This window comes from Haemaphysalis longicornis, unplaced genomic scaffold (assembly GCF_048455015.1).
Source record: "Haemaphysalis longicornis isolate Haplotype H1 unplaced genomic scaffold, Haemaphysalis longicornis Haplotype H1 scaffold_1, whole genome shotgun sequence".
Classification (NCBI taxonomy): domain Eukaryota; kingdom Metazoa; phylum Arthropoda; class Arachnida; order Ixodida; family Ixodidae; genus Haemaphysalis; species Haemaphysalis longicornis.
This window is the reverse complement of record NW_027526203.1, coordinates 310,877,607-310,899,040: the sequence shown is the minus strand read 5'-3', so window position 1 is coordinate 310,899,040 and position 21,434 is coordinate 310,877,607. Positions and strand designations below refer to the sequence as shown.

Sequence of the window (21,434 nt, the reverse complement as noted above, 5' to 3'; positions counted from 1 at the left end):
CGTGCGAGGCTCGCTTCTCCTCCTCCGACGTATGCCCCTGCCTTAATAGCACAGAAGCAGAAACCTACGCTATCGGAAAAGCCATTGCCCAGCATGCATCCCCACACAGTCCCCTTAACATCTATACTGACTCACAAGAAGCATGCACCCGCATACTACACAATAACATTCCACTTAGCGCACACAGCCTCTTTCAAAATATCAAAGGAGACGTAAGGATTTACTGGGTGCCTGGTCATGCCGGGCTGCAGGGCAATGAAAGAGTCAACCAGCTCGCCCGTGACACCGCTCTCCGGGCTCCCTGCAGCCGCAGCCAACCCCAGGAACCTACGCCCCCGAAACCAATTACTTTTCAAGACCTCCGCCATCACCCTAACCCGTACGTTCGCCCACATCCACAACTATCGAAACACGAACAAGTACTTTTTAGGCAAGCGCAAATGGGTACCCTCTTAACCCCAGCCAGAGTGGCCCTCTACAACGGAACGCCAACCCCCACCTGCCCAAAGTGCTCCAAGGCCCTCAACCAGGACCACATCTTCGAAGGATGCAGCCCGTTCCCCGGAGGGAGAGCAGCACTCCAATCACCAGCCCTAAACTACCAACGCCGCCTTGCAGATTTCGTAAAGAAATTTGTTAGAGGTGCCCTGAACTGAGGGTACCTAACCCGGCTGGTAGTTTCGCAATAAAGCTTTATTCATTCATTCATTCTTGCGTGATCTCCCCCTCGCAGTGCACGTGCGCTCGCGCCTCCGTTGGCGAACACAGACAAGCTCGCGCTCCCGGTGCCGAGTTTGCGCTGGCGATTACAGCCGGTTCTTGCGCGTGCAACGCGGCCCACTTTGCGACATCTCCGAAAGCATGCGGCGGTCACGTACCACGAGACACAAGGGATGGACAGACCCATGGCTTTAGGAGCTTCGCCCCTAAAAATTACGCCTACCTCCCCTCGCGGGAACCCTGGTGTGATGCGACGCTGAGGGGGGGTTCAAGCGCAAGCGGAGAGCTACCATCGACCGAAAGGCCGCCGGAGAGCGGCACACCGGTTATACGCGCAGCGCGCCCGAAGGAGAGGAGACCGCGGAGAGAGAGAGTGCCGCGGCTATGACGCAACACAATCCAACACAATCCACTTTAATCCAATCCAATCCAAATCCAAGCCAAGCCAAGCCAAGCCAAGCCAAGTTAAGCCAAGCCAATCCAATGCCCCTCGCGAGAGAGTGTACGCTATCGGAAAGGAGAGGGGGCGAGTGGCTGCGGACGACAACAAAGGACGCACGCGGACAACAACGGACGCACGCAGGAAGGACAGGGCCGCCGACAAGAGATGCTCTGAGCGTCGCATCTAAAAGGGAATGGCCATGCGACCCAGTAGCTTATTTCCCGCAACAGAACCTACGATATCGTACCAGCCAGCTCGGCGATTGGCGGATGGCGGCAAAAAGCAAACGCAAATTAGAGCTTATAAGCTTGCCGAACGAGCTATTTGCGCTTAAATTTAGGGCACATTCTTTTTAAAGCGGTAAGAATAGTGGGACAAACAGTACAAGTTAGGCAAGTACACGTAAACATAGAATTACCGATGCGTACTGCTGTTGGTACTGCGCGCAGTATGCTTCGTTTAGCTGCACAGGATTGCGGGGCTTTGGCGTTGTCTCAGACCACACTAGCCGATTCGCGCAAGCAACGGTGTCTTACGTGACCATATTTGTCGAGCGAGCACTATGTTTCACGAAACGATTATTTTCTCCTTGAAGAAAAACAAGCCAGGTTTAAATACGGTCGAAAACAAACCGAAGGCAGAAAATGGCTTTCCATGGTATAATGGCGCCATCTAGGTTCAGTAACGGTAAACAAGGCTTCCCAATCGGCTGCAGAGTGGTCGGTTCCCGTGGTGTCATTGCAGACCAAGAAAACGCACGATTTAGCGCCAAAATCAAAATTTTAACTTAAATTAATTTCTCAGTGAATAAAGCATCGTTTGCATTCGGACAAGCGCTGGGGGCACTATAAACACAAAATCTTTGGAATAACACAAACTTGTATGTTGTCTTCATAGCTCCTTTAAACGTATTGACGAGCCTCAGTAAAAGGAGGAGTGAAATACCCCGTTACCATCCTTATACGTTGAAAAATGATCAGAAATTTAAAAACTGAATGCCGACTTATTTCGGTAAAAACTGAATTTCTAAAAATTAAGTGTTTTTTCCAGAATAAATAGAAAACGCCGCAACCCAGGTGTACACAGAGAAAAGGGGATTCATACGTAACCGGGATGAGTATACTGTTCGGTTAATAGACGTTTATTACTTAACAAGTGGACTAGAAAGAAACAGTTCGTATAGTGTAACTAGCCTCCCACCTTCCCTGCTCCCCCCCCTCTCCAGCCATTGAGACACCCCCTTGATTCGATTTTGTGGGAAACCCATGGTCACATTTCCAGACTTTGTTACTGTTATGAAGCCGTGCGACAACTTGACTTGTATGGAAAGAAATTGCGCTATTTCTGTGTTGCCGTTGATATTTTCGCGTTCGCATTTCATTTTTCCACGTTTGTACCCGTAATTATATGAGGGAAAGTGTTTGTGGCTGAGGTTGGGTGGATTTTTCGTGTCCGGCAACATACCTTTGGCGGGGAAAACACCTTTCTGAAAGCAAACTTTATCGCGAAGGCTCAGCACAAACAAAACGGCTGTAACTCCCGCTTTAGCAAATTCTCCCCAAAAGCAAATTCAAGACAATTGACCTCTAAGAAGAGTGTATCATTACTCCGAATTTTACTTACTTGCTATAATTAGTTGAGAGTGATGTTTCAAACGTTACGGGATTGCGGTCTGCTTCCAATACAATGGCATGTACCGGAGGTGTACGGTTACAGAAAGCGTCTCGACCTCTTTATCGTAACTTTTAAACAAAAAATAAACGACAGTTGGCATCTAAGACGACTCTATGATTAAGGTGACTTTGTTTACTTTGCATAATTAGTTACTTTGCAGTGCAGTTGTAAACGTTACAGAATTCCCGTCTGCTCTCAATACATGTGCTTCTACTGGAGGGAAGCGCCCTGTTTGTCCTCTAGAAGTCCTTCCACTGAGTTTTATTTAGTAATCACAAACCATAGGCACACCATTGCCAGATCACGAGAAAAATAAATACACGTGCATTCTTTAAACATGCGTATGATGTGTATTTACAGCCTCGCTGGGCATGCAACTTTACAGAGTGGAATGGCTCCTAATTTTTCCTTATGATTTGGTAATGGTAGTCACTATGGCTGTGTGATTACTTGATGAAATTTGGAAGGACTACAGTTTTACGTTGGCAGGCGAACATGGGGCTGCCCATTTCCCTCCGGTAGAAGTGACGCAATGACCGCCTATGAGAATTGTGTAACATTAACAGCCCCACCGTGAACTAAGCAATCGTGGCAAGTAACTGAAACTCGGCGTATTGAGTCGTCTTGGCGGCCAACTGTCAAATAATTTTTCTTGGGAGTGCTCCGATAAAACAAGTCACAGCCATTTTTTGGTAACCATACTACTCCCCCAAATGTCCATGGATTTAGAGCCGCTGGGAATTGCCTGACGTTCGGACTTAATTGTGAAGCAACTATTTATGGCTGGTAAATAAAACTCGGAGTAATCACAGAGTCGTCGTGGTGCCCAACTGTCGTATTATTGTTTTGGGGAAGTTCTGGTGAAACGAGAGTTGCAGACGTTTTCTGTTGAGCATTCGCGACAAAGTTGGCTTTGCGGCGAGACGTTTGTCGAGCCCCAGATTTGTTGACGGACGCTCAAAATCCCGGGTACCCCAACCATAGGCAGCCTCACCATAAAATTGTACCCGTCCCTCCTCGTGCTAATCTTCATGCACAGGAGGGTCCCAAGAATGCCATTTGTGTTGTAGTCACTGTAAAAGGGATGCTAGGTGCTCCTTCCGTAGAGAAGTGAAGAAAATCATACGCCATTCCACTCTGAGAAGATGGATGACAAGACAAGCTGTTTATTGCGCGACACAGAGGTGATACAGAATTTTTTAACAAATGTATGAACGGATTTATTATTAGCAAGCCATAATTTACAAGTAAATGAAACTCAGAAAAAACGATGGACTTCTCTTCGCGGCCAACTGTCATATAATGGTTGTTGAGATACTCGTTATAAACGAGAGTTACAGCGATTTTCCGTAATAATAATCCCCCAGTAGAAGCCTATGTATTGACAGGAGACAGGAATTCTGTTGCGTTTGTAGCTTCACTGGGAAATAACAATTTATGACAATTAAATGAAACTCAACGTAATGCTAGAGTCGTCCAACGGCAAAATGTGGTGTAATTGTTTGTTGGGAAGTTTTGACAAGACGAAAAGATGAAAGTTACAGCCGTTTTTTTCTAACCTTACTTCGCACATAGATACCCAGGCATTGTTGCAGACGGGAATTCTGCAACGTTTACATTTTCACTGTTAGCTACCAAATGGTGACAAGCAAATGAAGCTCGGAGTTATGACAAAGTCGTCGTTTCGGCCCATTGCCATATACTTGTTCTTCCAAAAGTTTTCATGAAACGAGTTGCGCTGTTTCCGTCTGAGCATTCTCAGTACAGTTGGCTTTGCCGCAACGCTTTTTTGACTCGTCGACAGAAAAAATGCACAAAACCCTAGCCATATAAAGCTTCGCTTTAAAACGTCTCTTCGAGAACCTTAATTTTCGCGGCCCTAAGCATTGCACGCACATTCGTTTTCAGGCAAAAGCTTATCTCTCGAAATGCCCCTCCCGCCTCTTCCAACGACATTTAGGAGAACGCCTATTGAAACGTATTTTTCCTTGAATCATTTTATTCAACATATTTTTATTATTAACATGGCGCTGTAACCTGACGCAAAATTGAAAAATGAAGCCTAAGCAGATGAAGTGCACTTGATCTGGTTTTCCCGTTTGTTGGAAGCTCGAAAACGTTCTGGAAGTGCCAAAACTGACGTATTGAAGTGGAGACCTTTATGCAAAATATTTAAAATCAACGCATGCTTTTTCACAAGCCGGAAGCAGAGGCCCATTCACGTTTATTTTTACCATGAACTAAAGTGGCAGTCTGTAGTAATATGACGACGGCGGCGGCGACTTGTTCAACATGCCTGCAAAAATATGCGAGTTGTCGACGTGTATCGCGTTGTCGCCTGGCCGTTTCCACGGTCATCATTATGTGTGTCCGAATTTATTTTGCAGAGCATGACGTTTCTGCACCAAAAAGCACAAATTATTTGTCCTAGCAAACCCCTGAAATGGTACAGTGAGAACAACAGACCGCATAAAAACTTTTATTTATTGTCAGCTAGTCGCCTCGAATCTGAAACATAGATTCGAGTTTTACGTAGGACACCTTTATAATGGCGACTCGGCAAATTTTGAGGTTAATGTAATTTTTTCTTGTGCCGGGTTAGGGCCTAATAGGAGGTGGGAAGGGCCAGGCTACGTGCTTGAAAACGCGTCCACGTAGACGCACACCACGTGACCACCGACATCTATTGGTGCTCCCTTAACACTCTCGATTCTTTTGAGCAACTACTAATACGGCTACGTTGTTCGGCCTCAGTGACGTCAGGGTGAAGCCACGGGTATCGCCTCTGACGTCTTGGGCTCATCATCATCATCATCATCATCATCATCATCACACCACCAGCAGCCTATCTACGCCCACCGCAGGGCAAAGGCCTCTCCCATCAATCTTCACTTATCCCGGTCCTACGCTAACTGCGACCAATTTATCCCCGCAGACTTCTTGATCTCACCTGCCGATCTAACTTTCTGCCGCCCCCTGCCACGTTTGCCTTCTCTAGGGATCTTCTCTGTTACCCTTAATGACCAACGGTTATCTTGCCTTCGCATAACATGCCCTGCCCACGTCCATTTCTTCTTCTTAATTTCTACTAATACGTCCTTAACACACGTTTGATCCCTAACCTACTCTGCTCTCTTCTTGTTCCTTAATGTTACACCTGTCATCTTCCGTTCCATTGCTCGCTGAGTCGTCCTCAATTTAAGTTGAACCAGCTCTTAGTGAGCTTCCATGTTCCAAAAGAAAGGGGGCAAAGCACCTGGTGAAGATCAAATAACAGCAGACCTCTCGAAGGATGGCGGGCAAATTGTACTAATAAAACTGGAAAACCTGTATACGCAATGTCTAATGACCGCGAGTGTACCGGAATCTTGGAAGAACGTGAATATCATCGTAATCCATAAGAAAGGTGACATGAAGGACTTCAAAAATTACAGGCCGATCAGCTTACTGTCAGTCGTCTGCAAGGTACTTACCAAGGCAATCGCTAACAGAATTTCTGCCACTTTAGATTTCAGTCAACCTAAAGAACAAGCAGGGTTGGTTTCGTAAAGGCTACTCAACAATGGACCATATTCATACGATCAATCAGGTGATAGAGAAGTGCGCGGAGTATGCTGAACCCCTATATATATAGCCTTCATAGATTACAAGAAAGCATTTGACTCGGTCGAAACCTCAGCACTCATACAGCCATTACGAAACCAGGGTGTAGACGAGCATTATGTAAGAATACTAGAGGATATTTACAGTGGGTCCACAGCTGCCATTATGCTCCATAAGGAGAGCAGTTAAATACCTATAAGAAAGTGCGTCAGACAAGGAGGCACAATCTCTCCTATGTTATTCACAGCATGTTTACAAGAAGTATTCTAAACATTGGACTGGGAACAGGTGGGAGTAAGGGTTAATAGAGAATACCTCAGGAACCTTACATTTGCTGATGACGTTGCCTTGCTAAGTACCTAGCGGGATGAACTGAAAAGCATGCTTACTGCCCTGGACAAACAGAGTAGAACCATGGGCCTGAAAATTAATATGCAGAAAACTAAAGTAATGACCAATAACCTCGGGGCAGCACAGCGGTTTGAGATAGGTGGCGAGGCAGTGGAAGGGGTAAGCGAATATATCTACTTAGGCCAAGTTGTGGTTCAGAATCACAACCATGAGGAAGAGATAATTAGAAGGATAAGAATGGGGTGTAGTGCATTGCGCAAGCATTCTCAGATAATGAATGGCAGCCTACCATTGTGTCTTGGCCTCAAAACCCAGCGATTCAAAAAAAAATCATGCACCCCTCCGTCTAACGGCTACCTTGTTTCAATTCGAAGCTTTGTCGTGATGGATTCCTTTGGTTGGCCAACCCCACACCGGGAGTATGCGCTGTTCAGGATGTATGCCCCACTTTTCTAGAATAACCGCAGCATTTCTCGGGTATGCACTCCGTTGGCCTAACGTTTGCGTTTGGGGCCTACGGCGTACAGCGATCACTTTTCCGAGTTCGTGCCGGTTCAAAATATTGAGATTAAAAATGTGACGTTAGGGCTAGCATCCTACACCACAAAATGCCACGTTAGGTATAACGTCCTGCGGCGAACTGCCTTACAGTCGGCAGAGCAACGTCATTCTCATCGTACATCGAGCTGTGGGGGACGGCTGTCGACGTCCACCTCAGAAGATGACGTTAGGCCTATATACGTCGCGCCGTCGCACGGCTGCGTCCCCTCCTCCCTGCGCTGCTCATCAACCTTTAGCGGAGGGGGCCTAACGAAGCTGTCGCCAAGCTTCGCAGGCAAGCGTTTTAATTTTTCCTGCACTTCACCTACGATCATCATCATCGTCAGAGAAAGTTGAATTTCCTGCATTGCGTTTTCGTATACGGGCATCATCAGAGAAAGACTGCAAGCTTCGCTTGAATAATTGTTTGCAAACCGCGCGACTTATTTTACTGCAGATATGTTTTGTTGGGTCAATTCTACCTTCCGGCCTGACATTCCCATTGACTAGAAGCTTCATGTGAATGAAAAGAAAACACGAAGAAAAGAAGCGTGGCGTTAAATTGGACACTCATCGGCATGCGGAGGCGCCCCGCCGGGCTTTGTAAATCTCGCGCGAAACCTCACTGAGCGGCGTAGCAGTTGCTAGCCCGCCAAGGGCTCCGCGCTTTGCATAGTGGCACCTATATAAAAGCATATCGGTTCGGCAAAGAGACATTCATGCTTTCGGATTTACAATTCACAATAAGCGCTTAGGTATCCTCTGGCGGATCGTTTTTGTTTAGTATGAAAGCAGTGTTCTTTTTAGCATTGAGCAGTAGCTTTTTTACTAATTTCGACTGAAAATTTAAATATCCCTACGTAGTTATTTTACGTGGACATACTGTTTAACGCTTCCATAAAACACTGATTACCTTGGCTTTTAGAAAACATGTGTGTGCTTAAAACTGTGACCAATTTCTTCTGATGATACCGGAGCTCTCCGGAAGCGTTACGCCTTGTCGGGTTATTAGATTGGTTCTTTTACTGCGAAGCGGTATATCTCTAACTATCCAAGGAAATTTTCGTGTCAGCATCTGCAAAAAACTCCCGGGTTACTACTGGCTACACAAAGAAACACCCCAGGCAACTACTTGCTGCTGGCTACACCCAGGCTACACAAGCAAACAACTGGCACCGCCAGGGTTCGAACCTGGGCCCGAAGAGAAGCGGAGCGAGAGCCCTTTGTCTTGCCGACTATGCTACGCCCACACGTGGAGACAGGGAGATAGACGGTGGTTTGGATTTAGCGTCGGGGGAGGGGGAGGGCGCCTTTTGGAGGCGACGCATGAAAGGAGAGTGAGGGGGGGGGGGGGGGGGCAGTGAAAGAGTTGATGCAGTAGTCGCCCTCACCCTCACCCTTCGAAAGACGCTCCTCACCGTTTTCTTTCTGCCGACGCATGGCGGCCGTGGCCGACGCCGCTGTGTTCTGGTCGCCGCCTCCGTGAATCCCAGGGAACGGCTGGCAGAGCCGAGGCTGAAAAAATGGCACATTGCACAAGTTTCCCGCGCTCAGTTCACTTGAATTCACACACGTAGTTTTTTGTAGAGCCACCTGTGTGAATTCAAGTGACGCCGCAGGGGTAATCGCTGGGGGTGTCGTTTACATCTTCGCAGTCCAACCACCTTCACAGCGTGGATTGGAGCCAATTTTTTCCTCCCCTTTCTTTACCGACAGCTTCCAGTAAAAAATGGCGCAGCTTGGACAAGTGGTGCAAGGCTGAAAAAACAGCAGAGCTGGAGGCCCTTCGCTCTTCGTCAAGGACCCCCGGCTGTTGCATCTCACATTAATTTCCAACTTGCCGCTGAAAGTTCTTCATGACTGGCAGGTCCTGATCATTTTTTTCCGCACGCTTTCACATCTTTCCCGAAGTGGACCGCATTAGCCCGCACTAGGACATGCGGCGACTGGCTTCGCAAACTCGGCGTCTGAGGCGTGAACTCGGCGTCTGTGCTCCCCACTTGAGGAGCACATACTGGGGAGGAGAACGAAGAGGAGAACGGCACAGGAGAGATCACGCCATGAACGCAATCGCATAGAAGTCGCTTTCATAACGCGAAGTAGGACCCAGGTTAGATTCCGACCGCAGGAAGCATTTTCCCCCCTGGTTCGTCTGTTTTTGTTTCTTGCGCGCGGCGGCATTTTAATTATTGTTTGTTGTGATTAACTTGGAGGATAGGTCTTTTTTTGTACTTTTATTATTTATTTCTAACCTCCCAACGGATGTATGCATTGGCTTTCCCGTCTCGTAATGAGGCAGCCTCGGAAAACGAGATGCAATGGTTTTTGCACGATATGGGTGCCTAAATTTGTAATTACGTTAATTTTTTTCGGCTTCAAAATTCACCCATTTGGATCTAATATTTTTGAACATTCCTTTCTGGCCTTTTTTCTCTGTAGGTGTTGGGCACTGCGTACCAACACAACATTTTTTTCTAATTGGCTGCACTTGCTATTGTTCCCCGTCGCTACCAACCCCGCACCCGTTGGGCCTTTGGGGTGGCCCAGTGGTTAGGTTGCCTGTTTCGCGGAGTGAAGGTCCTGGGTTCGATTCCCGGAACCTTCCTAACCACATTTTTTTCTTCGGGCGAGCTCTGCTCGTGGGCTCCTCGCCTTTTTGCCACTTTCCCTCGCACTTCTTGCCCTATCGTTTTCACCCTCTCCACTTCGTTGATGATGATAGTGTTCTGTTAACACTCCCGGGTGGAAATAAAAGCTTAAACAGCTCTGGTGTTAAAACTATGACTTTAGGAAAGAACGAGGGATGTCTTATTTATATTTACTGACACGTTCATTCTTGTCTGAACAGAACGGTAAACGGTGAAAATATACCTATATCGTCCGCAGAGATGTCTACTAGCCCCAAATTGGATCGGTGGCTAAGGCGTTGCGCTACTGAGATCGAGATCGGGGGTTTGATTCTGGACCGCGGAGGCGCTTTTCTGAGTAAAAGCGAAAACAAAATCATTAGCCTGTCGATATTTTGCCGCATATGTAAAATATTCCAGGTTTGTACAATTAATCTGTACCTCTATACTAAGGCGCGACTTTATGGGTCAGCCCCTGCTTCTGCGCGTGAAAGCACAATTTGATTTGATTTGAGTAATGTATACTTCACTCGAATGTGTAATTCGCAGAGCATACAAAACACTTTTTTTCAGCTGCCACAATAAATGAAGCATAAAGTGACCACCTTAATAATGAAATTAGAAACCGGCATTCTCACATTTCAAAGTGTTGAAATTATTACGGCTACAAAAACGAAGGAAGAAAACGCGGAAAACAAACAAGGACATTCATCAGGAGTGACTCAGAATAAAAGGGAACAGCAAAATTTGCAGCGAAGTAGGTGGGCTTTTAACACATTTTTAACCGTTTGAATGAATGCTTATCGATGTCAATTACGTAAATGTAATGAGTGAAAAAGGAACCGTTTTCAAAGGAGGTGGAATGTTTACAGTGCAGTACCGAATATTCTCCTGAGCATAAGGCTTCCTCGTGTGGATGCGGTGCGAAAAAGGAACAAGATTTGCCTCAGGGGCCGCATTGTCTGTGTATCCGGCTGGGTATCGCCCATCAGGAAGGTATTTCGGGGCCGATATCTGACATTGTTTCCCTTCACCGAATGCGCGCCCTAAGGTGATACGTACGTGAGAGTCGCGTCGGGAAAATTACCGGGAAGACCACAGTTGCCTGTTTTGCATACGAGCGCTGCGGAAGCTTCCTACCATTGAGTGTTTTATTTCCTGTGTCAGTTTGTAGTTACAACTTGCTACATCTCTGCACCAAATACGTTATCCAGCACCCCTGCAAGGAACACTGTAACGTGCGCCGCCTACCTGCTAGCAAAGGAAGTGAACATAGTAAAGTAAAACGACGGTTCAGGTTTCCGTACTCCACCAAGATACGGTAGTTTTGGTAAGTAGAGCGACTTCTCTTTCAGTTTCTGATCTTAAAACAAGTTCCAGTTGATCTAGGTTCGGCAGCTGAGGTATATAAAGGGGCAAGCTTAACTGAAACCTCACATTCCCACGACTACTGCAGTCTACAGACGAACCATGAGCTCTCTGGTAAGTGCGGAAATTTTCTTCGGTGCAGTACATTACAGTTTTTTTTCTAGCCATATAATACTTTCCAGAGCTAAGTTTACATCACCAAGGGCAATCCCTGATAATTCTGCCTATACAAGGCAGAGAAATGCTCAAGATGAGTTTTTGTTTGTGTAATCCGTTAAAGCCCAACGGCTTCAAAACCACTCTTGGGAGCGGGGAAGTGATAAAACAGCTGATTGTTCTCTCGCTCTCCTGCAGGCAACCTTGGCGCTTCTTGCCGGCGTGATTAGTGCAGCCTTCGCTGGGGGAGTAGCCGGGGGCGGTGCGGGCTACGGTGGACTAGGTGGTCTCGGTGGTCTCGGCTACGGCGGACTCGGTTACGGTGGTCTTGGGAACGGCGGCGTTGGGTACGGCGGCCTTGGTTACGGCGGTCCTGGTTACGGCGGCGTGGGCTACGTGGCTGGTGGCCCTGGTGGCGTCGGTGGCGTCGGTGGCGTCGGCGTGGGAAGCAGCGTCGCTCTGCTGCGCGGCGGTCCTCCATTTGCGAGCGTGGTGGCTGGACCAGCATTCCTGGTGAGAAGCTACCACAACGTCAACAAGATTCACGGCGGCGGTGCCATCCTCGCCCACAGTGGACTGGGTAGCGGATATAACGCTCTTGGCCTCAACGGAGGTGCTGGCTACGGCGGCCTCGGCTACGGCGGACCCGGCTACGGAGGCGCGTATTACAAGGGATAAGGCCTATAGGTGAAGCAGACGTCTGCAACGTGCGATGAAATGTGCTTGCCTGCTGCGAGTGTGTAAGGTCACCAAAAAGAAACGGGTGATCAAGAAATCTGCACTGTGCAGAACCCCTTTCAGGATGTGAGAAATAAAACATTAGTCATCAATGAAACGACTTTTGTGGTTCATTTGTATGAAAAGAAGCCCCAATCGAAAGGAGTTTATTATTTGCTCTGTCTGTGTCGATGTCGCTGACAAATATAGGAAAGAAATTTCGTTCATTCGACAGTACGGCATAAGACGCTGCCAACCTCTTAAGAGAATTTGCATCTTTTGAAGACGCGTATTTGCTGCGATGATTTCGAGCCGGAAGTTATAGCAATGGGGATGGGTACAGTTATTAGTCGAAAACTGTCATTATAAATGCTTTATGCCGTTAGACTATCACAGTTGCGTTTTATTAGTATCAAAATCTTAGTTTGAATTCTTTCGCGAAAAAATCCCCAGGATCCACGACCTACGCTTGCACGGTGCTAATGTAATTCAAACTTCCAAAATGTACTCAATGAAAATGGGTTGGGCTTTCTATTAATGGTTGTTTCCGCGCTGAAATGCAATCCTTAAGACTGTGTGGAAGGACAACTTGTGGAGCTAGGGCTTTCTCTAAAAATTATTTCATTTCGTTCTGTAAAAAAAGAAACTAGGACAAAAAATGTTGTGTCATGGAAACTTCCTATATCACTGCCCAGTGTCAGTTTCCTAAGATATTGACCCATAGCCTTTGCGTCATGCCAAACAAATCCTTGCTCCGAGATTTGCACATTTCTGGCAGCTGCAGCAGAGTCACGTTGTTGTCGTGTTCAATGACATCATATATACTGTAGAATGCTTTCCTTTATAGTGCTAAAGTGCGATATTAGGTATCCACTACACATAACTTAGCAATAAATACGAAAAGTATGCCTCATTTTGATAAACAATACTGAGAAGAGCGAACATTACTTACACGCTTACACGCACTTCGAACGCTTTTTTTCGTCTCAGTTCTTTGGGCATCCGAGTTGGGTCTAGAACTTATCTATAGATTACAGCATTGTTTCCCTAGTTGTCCTCATCGATTTGATAAGACTACAGCATATTTATTGGCAAGTAATTCAGACCGATAAAAGGAAATGTTACTGCAGCATGATAGTTTGATTAATGTTTAAGAAGCTATCCTACGCTTCCTATGAAGTATGTCTGAAGGGTGCTTGCCGTTCTTTGCATCAGACAAACACTTCCGCGGATGGAAATTGATACCGATACTGCGCTCAGGGAGATACAAAGAAACGCAAACGCGGCGCACGGCCTTTAATACATGCGGGGTCACCTGGCTGTCAGGTTTGAAAGATCTGCGCATGCACCGGGCATTATGAGAATTTGAGGGTACGGCCTGCAGTTAAAGGGACCCTGGAACCCTGATTGATTGATTGTAGGGTTTAACGCGCCGACGCAACGCAGGCGATGAGGCGCGCCGTAGTGGGGCGCTCCGGATTAATTTTGACCACCTGGAGATCTTTAACGTGCGCCGAAATCTCGTACACATGGGCGTTTTTGCTTTTCCCCTCCATCAGAAGAGCAGCCGCCACGGCCGGGAATCGAACCCGCGACCTCGTGCGGAAGGCGTATCTGCTAGACGAGCAAATCACGCAGTGCCGCTCCGTGCTGGCGTTAACTTAGGCTTTCACAATGATTCCAGAAGCGAAAGCAAGGCTGAAAATGTGCAGCGGAAGTGTTGCAGAGAACCTTTAAATCGGTTGACTTCTTAGTGCAGCGACGGTGTATGATTCTTTCAACACCGGTTTTTCTACAGCGCTGCGGAATTGAGCAATAAGCAAGTTGCTGGCCCAACTTTTCGCATTTGAGAAGATAGTACATTTTGCAATTGACGCGAGAACCCGCCGCGGTGGCTCAGTGGCTGAGGCGTTGCGCTGCTGAGCACGAGGTCACGGGTTAGATTCCCGGCCGCGGCGGCCGCTTTTCTGATGGAGGCTAAAAGCAAAAACGGCCATGTGTACGAGATATCGGCGCACGTTAAAGATCCCGAGGTGGTCAAAATTAAGCCGGAGCCCTCCACGACGGCGCGCCTCATCGCCTGCGTTCCGTCGGCGCGTTAAACCCTTCAATCAATCAATCAATCAATCAATCAATCAATCAATCAATCAATCAATCAATCAATCAATCAATCAATCAATCAATCAATCAATCAATCAATCAATCAATCAACTCTTGGTGCTCGTTAGACTGTTCATAATGCATTTATGATTTGCAAATGAGAAGTGATACTAATATACTAATTGGGTCATTCCATTCCAAATGTCCCAGCCCTAAAATCGACCATCACGGATTTGCTGAGTAAAAATTGTGGGTCATCCTCGCATGGCCCACAATGCTCCCTGAAAGTGTTTTTGTCCAAAAAAAATTTTGTTCTTTTTCTAGCGGCCCTTTTACCTCCAGGGTTTAAAGCAAACTTACGTATGTGAAAAAATTCATGAAAAAGTCTCTTCTCTTATAATGACCACCATTTTTTGTTGACGTCTTGTTGAGGCCCTGGGCAGCTCTATGCCGCATTTTTAAAATATTTTTCTTTTTTTGCTGTTATTGCGCCATTCAGAAAATACACGATGTCGAGCATTTTCAAACATTTTTCAAACATTGAGACTACTGTCGAGTGAATGAAATTTGAAGATGACCTTCTGAATGGGTAAGCCAGCAAGCAGAGAAGCGAGAATGTACGCTAGCCCGGCATCTGCAGTTCCCAGAACAGTCTCCATAGTCTGAATTCGTTCCTTGTTTATCCAACATATGGAATAGTCTGAGGTTTGTGTGGAACCCTTTTATTTTTTTCACGAAGGCGTCTAGAGACAATTCGTCTTGGTGAATTCCATAGTTGCCTCACGGGTAAGATGGTAACACAGGAGCAGCGCTGTCCCGTCGGGGACTCCATTTTGTCTCGCCATTTGTGCGCTGCAAGTTAATGTTTAATATTCACCAACTCGCTCAACTCACGGTCCTCTTGAAGGTACTAGCATGAGAGGCCCGAAAACAAGTCCATCGACCTCAAAACGCGTGCCTGCTTCTGCGATGATGAGGAGGGATCGGGGGCTGGAGGGGTATTGCCGATAGCTGTGTGCGACTTCTCGATGCTACCACATGGGCAACGAGTGGAGGGCTACAGATTAATTTTGGTCACTTGTGTATCTTTAACCTGCACCGAATCTCGGCTAACTGGCATTTTTGCCTTTCCCCCTCATCTGAAAAGCGGCCATCATGGCTGGAATCGAACCTACGCTCTTATCGGTTGTGACATCTACCTAAATAACGAATGGTATGTGTCTAGCCAGTCAATAAGTTGACCATACGAAATTAGTTGAAAGTAAATGTCTTTAACCTTGAGAATGCCCTCTGCGCGCGCGTTCATGAGACCTGTTTTCGGCACAAACAAAAGGATCATAGGTAGCATTTAAATGCAAAGAGTGGCCTTCAATATTAGGCCGCTAGCGCTTCAGCCGCGTAATCACCGTGGCATTGCAATTCTGGTTTTAAGAGGGTAATCGGTACTTTGACCAAGTAGTATTCTGTCATAGTGGCAAACAACATGCAGGGAAATATATTTCTTCGCGAAAAAACGTAGATTTTTTTCTTTCCTGTAGAGTGCAGCACACTGAAACTTTCCAGTTACGCAGTTTGGTGTCCTGGACGCTGCTCTTGGCTGAAATCTTTCAGTTTATAAATAAATTGCGGTCACGCAGAAAAATCTCTATATCTTAGGGTGAGACCCGGTCACCCGAAACGGGAGGTATTTTGTGGTATATTGCAGCGGCAACTGTGCGAGAAAGTGAACCGCAACGTTCAATATCACGAAATCACTAGACAGCTTGATCGCGTCAGGGGAGCCTGTAGGAATCATAGAATTCCTAATCATATTTTTTCCTCAATTCAGCTTTTTGCGGACTACTGCGTTATCTACCGCGAATCGTTAGTACTATAGTACTAACGATTGCTTGCAACTTCAAACTGATCTAAACAACGTTTTGCAGGCTGTTTTGACTGGTCCATGCAGCTTAACTTTTCTATGTGCAAACTAATGAAAGTTTTCCTAAGTCACCCCCCCCCCCCTTCTCTTTATCACAATGTAACTAGCAATACCCCGCTCACAACATTTGACACGTACAAATATCTTGGTATCCGCATCAATAGCAACCATTCTTGGCAAATGCACGTTGATTATGTGACTAACAATGCTAATCCCATGCTTGGCTACTTACGTCGTAACTTTCTCTGAGCTGCTGTTGCCTTGAAATGGCTGCTTTATAAAATACTTGTTAGGACAAAATTTGAATACGCTTCCGCTATCTGTGATCCGCATATATTATCGCTCTCCTCGTTCCTTGAATAAATCCAGAACCGTGCCTCTCGTTTCATCTTTTCCAACTACTCTCGGTCAGCTAGCGTATCATTCGTAGGAAAATTGCACATTTAAGCCTTTTTCACAAGATATACTACACTAACCCGGACATTAAAACTGACATAGTTTCACCTCCAACTTACATTTCGCCACGCTTTGACCACAGATTAAAAGTTGCCGTCCCCAATTGGCGGATGACTTTACCTTTCCATTCGTTTTTGCCGAAGACAGCATCGGAGGAACAGCCTCCCCGCCTCCATTGCCAGCAACCCTGATCCTGTTTCATTTGGAATGGCCATAACTTGCACTGTATAACCTCCCCACTCCTCTCTGTAACGCCTTTCGGCGCATTGATAGTTTGAAATATAAATAAATAAATAAATAAATAAATAAATAAATAAATAAATAAATAAATAAATAAATAAATAAATAAATAAATAAATAAATAAATAAATAAATAAATAAATAAATATTGACCATAGCCCCGGATCCATGCGAGCTGCACAGTGACCGATGGTTCGCCTATTCGTAGCGCAGTACTATGCCCTTCACTCTAAGACAATGGCATGGCCCAGCATCACCACAAGGCTTCCTTCCCCCAACAAAGAAAATTCGGCGTATGACAATACCCAGAGCCGGATTTCATTCAAAAGTTCACCTTTTGGACTGCTCAGTTCAACAACGCAAATCGCAATTTTAAGGGTAATCTTTAACATATGGCTGTAATTCACCGAATTGTCTTTGTTCGCGGGCTGGATTTGCATCTCGAAGGCATTGTGGGGAAGTCCAACTAAGGGATAGATTTACTGTGTAGCAGCGGTAACACGATACGGAGCATCCCCAGGTGAGGGGAGGGCCCCGTGTCTTCCTACGCCTCGTTCTAATAGGAAACGTCATCTGGACGCAACGAACGCCTTCAGGCCGATGAAGACCTCATTGAAGGCATACAGGCTTATCAACAACGCACCGTCCGCCTCCGTCAACAGCCGCACAAAGCCCTACAACTGGCCCGTTAAACGACAGCAAATCCTCACAAACCTGTTTCAACGCAGTCTGGGCATCCACCAGCCAGGATCGCTTCCCGGCGGCTTTTCGGTCGTCAGGCAGAGACGACAGCGGCGAAAGTAACACATTTCTTCGGTCTAATAGTGTAAATAGAGATGATTGGTCAAACGAATTTTAGAAAAACAAGAAATAGAAAAAGATTACAAAAATAAACTAAGAAAATAAAAAATATGCATGGTATACATCTCCGGAAAACGAGGGCTGAACTAAAAAAAAACCCCGGAAAAAACGTTGGAATAACAGAATGACGTAATAGCGAAAATGCGTGAAAGGTGTGACGTCCTCCATTTTCACAAAAATGGATAATTGACTAAAAAACCCATTTATTCGTTATAATAGCGTAGACGAATATATTTGGATGAACGAAGTTTTAAGAAACAAAAATACAAAGTATAGAAAGAAATAATAAAATGAACTTGCGAAATAAAAATATGCATGTTATACATCTCCCCCTAAACAAGGACTAAACTAAAAATACCGGAAAGAACGTTGGAACTACGAATGAAAAAATGGCTGACGATTACTATACTCCCTAATGAAAAATTTGTACGTAGCGCGAACTGCAGTCTTCTCGGTCACGACGCGTAGGTGCAGCGTCTCAGAAAGTGATCGCGCGATCAGAGAACGCACGTCGGCTTGCGCTACCATGCCGTTATCTCCCAGCGCGTCACCGCCGCCGAGCATGTCGTTGTAAATCGCCTTTGAACTTCCCGCGCAAATGTCACGTGGTTCGGATGAGCCACACAACGCGAAGCACATCCACCCGTTGCCTTACTCGTTGTTCAGCACTCCCTCCTGAGTGCTGCTGTGCGCTGAAGCAGCACTCGCTGGTGGGTTCTCTCTACGGCAGCCATGTTAAGCCGTAAGGCGCCGCGAACTTCATCTCAGGAAGTGAATGCACATCATCGTTGAGCCCACATGTCTCACTGCCTCCTTCTCCCACTTTCGCCATGCGTCGCAGCTGAAAAGCGTCTCGTGCGGGCTCAGCATACTGCCCGCCCCCTCACACTATCGTCGAACTTTCCTCTTCAGTTTTCTCTTTGTCTTTGTTAGCTAGGTTACGACACGCAGATGTCAAAGCACAGTAGCGGCCGCCAAAGTGCTGCGCAGTAAAGTAGCAAAAATGAGGCTTGTAACACCTTGCATTGCCACAAAAATGCGTAATTGGTGGAAGTAACACATTCAGTCGTTATGATAGCGTTAATAGAGCTAATTTATCGAACGGCGTACTATTGAGAAACCAAGACATAAAAAAATAAAAAAAAAACATTTCAAAAGAAAACTGTCGAAGTCAAATATTGCAGCTTATAAATCCCCCCCCCCCCCCCCCCCCAAGAAAAAAAAAGTTCAGATCCCCTCCTTCTAACGACGATGTTGGTTAAAACGCGGAGCTTTCTTTCGGGACAAATTTTAAATGGCGACGTGCCAAAATCAAAAACATGCAATCAAACGTATGTGTCAACTACGAAAGTGGAAACTGTCTGCCAATCGAAGTCCAAACTCATACGACACCAGAAGCGTTCCACACGAGAAAGCTCGAGTACCCCCCATGCAACAAAAATTTCCGGAAAATTTATATTCGTTAATTTTTCAATTATTTGCCACGTGGAACTTTATCAAATGCTTTGCTAAGATCAAGAAAAATTGTGTCTATATGAACGTTATTGTCATGGGCCTTCTCAAACTCGTTTGTGAAGGTGACCAGTTGAGTCATAGTGTAATAGCCGTTCCTAAAACCATTTTGTAAGTTTGTTAGAATAGGGTGTATTTCGAGGACTTCAATACTAGAAAGCTATGAGTGTGGTTCTATTCTTCTTCAATTTTTTGCATTTTTGGGGTTTTTCAAAATTCCGCAAAGGCAATTATCTCCACATACGCTATTATAACAATTAAACATGCAAGTTACGCCACTAGTCAATTACTGCGGAAATGGAGGGCATTACACGGTCCTTGATGGGGCGTACTCGGGAGATAATGCTGCGTATTACAACTTGTTCGTGCACGTCAAAGGGCAAAACCTTCGATCAACGAAAAAAATGACCACCTATCTGCCTGCTTCGCGGCAAAGGTCGTCGAAAGACGACCTCACGCTCTTGCCCTTCCCTTTCGCTTTTCAAGTAATACAACGGAGGTTTGATCAATGAAATTCAATTTTGCTGCGTTCGAACGATCCGCGTGCCTTAGTTGGGCCCTTTTCCTCTGAGCTTGGCGCAGCTCACACTCGAGATATTGTTTTAGTGTGTGCCTTAATCCTGCGCCTCTTCGAAACCATTTGTAATCTTTGCTTTTACGGCGGAGATGACTATGGCTACGATCCAGAAGAGCGACTGTGTCGATATGCCAACAATTTCCAAAATATGGAAAAGTTGACAATAAAAATTGGTCGCGTATCTGCTCCTATCGTCGCCAATGTCGACAAAAGACGATAGTCGACATTTGCCAAGTAAGTGCCTACCTTCGCTTTCCCGCTGACATCTCATGTTGTCCCTCTTGCGTCGCGCTCCTCCCAAGGTTAACCCGCTAAAGGTTTGCTCAGGTCAATTTAAATTTACCGCGTTCCACTGCTCCAGGCCGGGTGCCTCGATGCCAGCGCTGCCGTACGGAGGAGACGCGCGTGAATCGAGGCGCCCTGCTTCAACGTTTATAGAACCGTGTTGCCACGTGCGAGTCCAAGCAGAACCTTTCGTAACTGTTGCCGCTTGAATTCTTAAAATGCCGCCAAAAGCTATAGTGGCGCGTGCGACAGCAGGCGCCAGTGTCAATTTTTTAAAGACGATGGCCTTTCTTGGGCTACTTAAACCCAGAAATTTTGGTCTGTCTGTCTGTCTGTCTGTCTGTCTGTCTGTCTGTCTGTCTGTCTGTCTGTCCGTCCGTCCGTCCGTCCGTCCGTCCGTCCGTCCGTCCGTCCGTCCGTCCGTCTGTCTGTCTGTCTGTCTGTCTGTCTGTCTGTCTGTCTGTCTGTCTGTCTGTGACTCGGTTCAGCCACCCGGCCAAAGGGAAACGAAGTCTGCGCAATAGTCTGTCAACATTGAACAATAACAAGACATTACGCAAATATAAGACAGAAAATTAATATACAAGGGATATTTACAGTGTTCCTTTGTAAAGAAATTCATAGATGCTTGATTTTTGGGAAATGAAATTCTGCATCTGGGGCCCTATTCTCGACTGCACAAATTGCCGGCAATTCGAAATGTTTTTTTTTTTTTTGCGTAAGCACGACGTAAGCAATCAGTGACGTGCTGCACCTATAGCTATGACGACAGGCAGTGTAATTTGACGAGTCACTCATAAAGATCGCTACCAAGGTATCAAATATTGTGCAAGAAAGATATAAAAACACTTCGCATGTACTATAAAAATTAAGACGGTAGCTGAGGCTGACATGAAAAACACAGTTCTGGAGGTCAAAATTGGCGTCAACACCACAAGGCGATCGAGTAACATGGATCCAAAAGCCAGCGAACGGTGGATGTCGAGATAAAGAACATCGCACAATTTTTTTACCGTATTTATTTATTTCTTTCAATCGCTTTTAGTAACATAGCTGGGCTTTCTGCTTCAATGCAAGCTTTGTTACGTTATCACCTTCCCTGCCGCCACCGCCGCCACGCCATCGTCTGCTGCTATGTTACATGTTTATGGCGTGATCACAGAAAAAGACGGCCGCGACAATCGCTTCTATGACACATAAGAGCAGCGAAGCGCTACGCCTAATAACCGCGGAGCGCACCGATGTCGCCGATTCGCTCATTCGTCAATCTCGACTTCAATCAGC

The 21,434-nt window shown here is 46.1% G+C and overlaps 1 protein-coding gene across 1 annotated transcript; it reads left to right on the top strand.

The window, feature by feature from the left end:
• Positions 1 to 11,427: 11,427 nt before the first annotated feature.
• On the top strand, positions 11,428 to 12,267 carry LOC144159422 (uncharacterized). The gene is made up of 2 exons (XM_077690903.1): positions 11,428 to 11,439; positions 11,680 to 12,267. Exons 1-2 carry the CDS (start codon positions 11,428 to 11,430, stop codon positions 12,157 to 12,159), a joined length of 492 nt encoding a protein of 163 aa, XP_077547029.1. The 3' UTR covers positions 12,160 to 12,267.
• Positions 12,268 to 21,434: the final 9,167 nt, after the last annotated feature.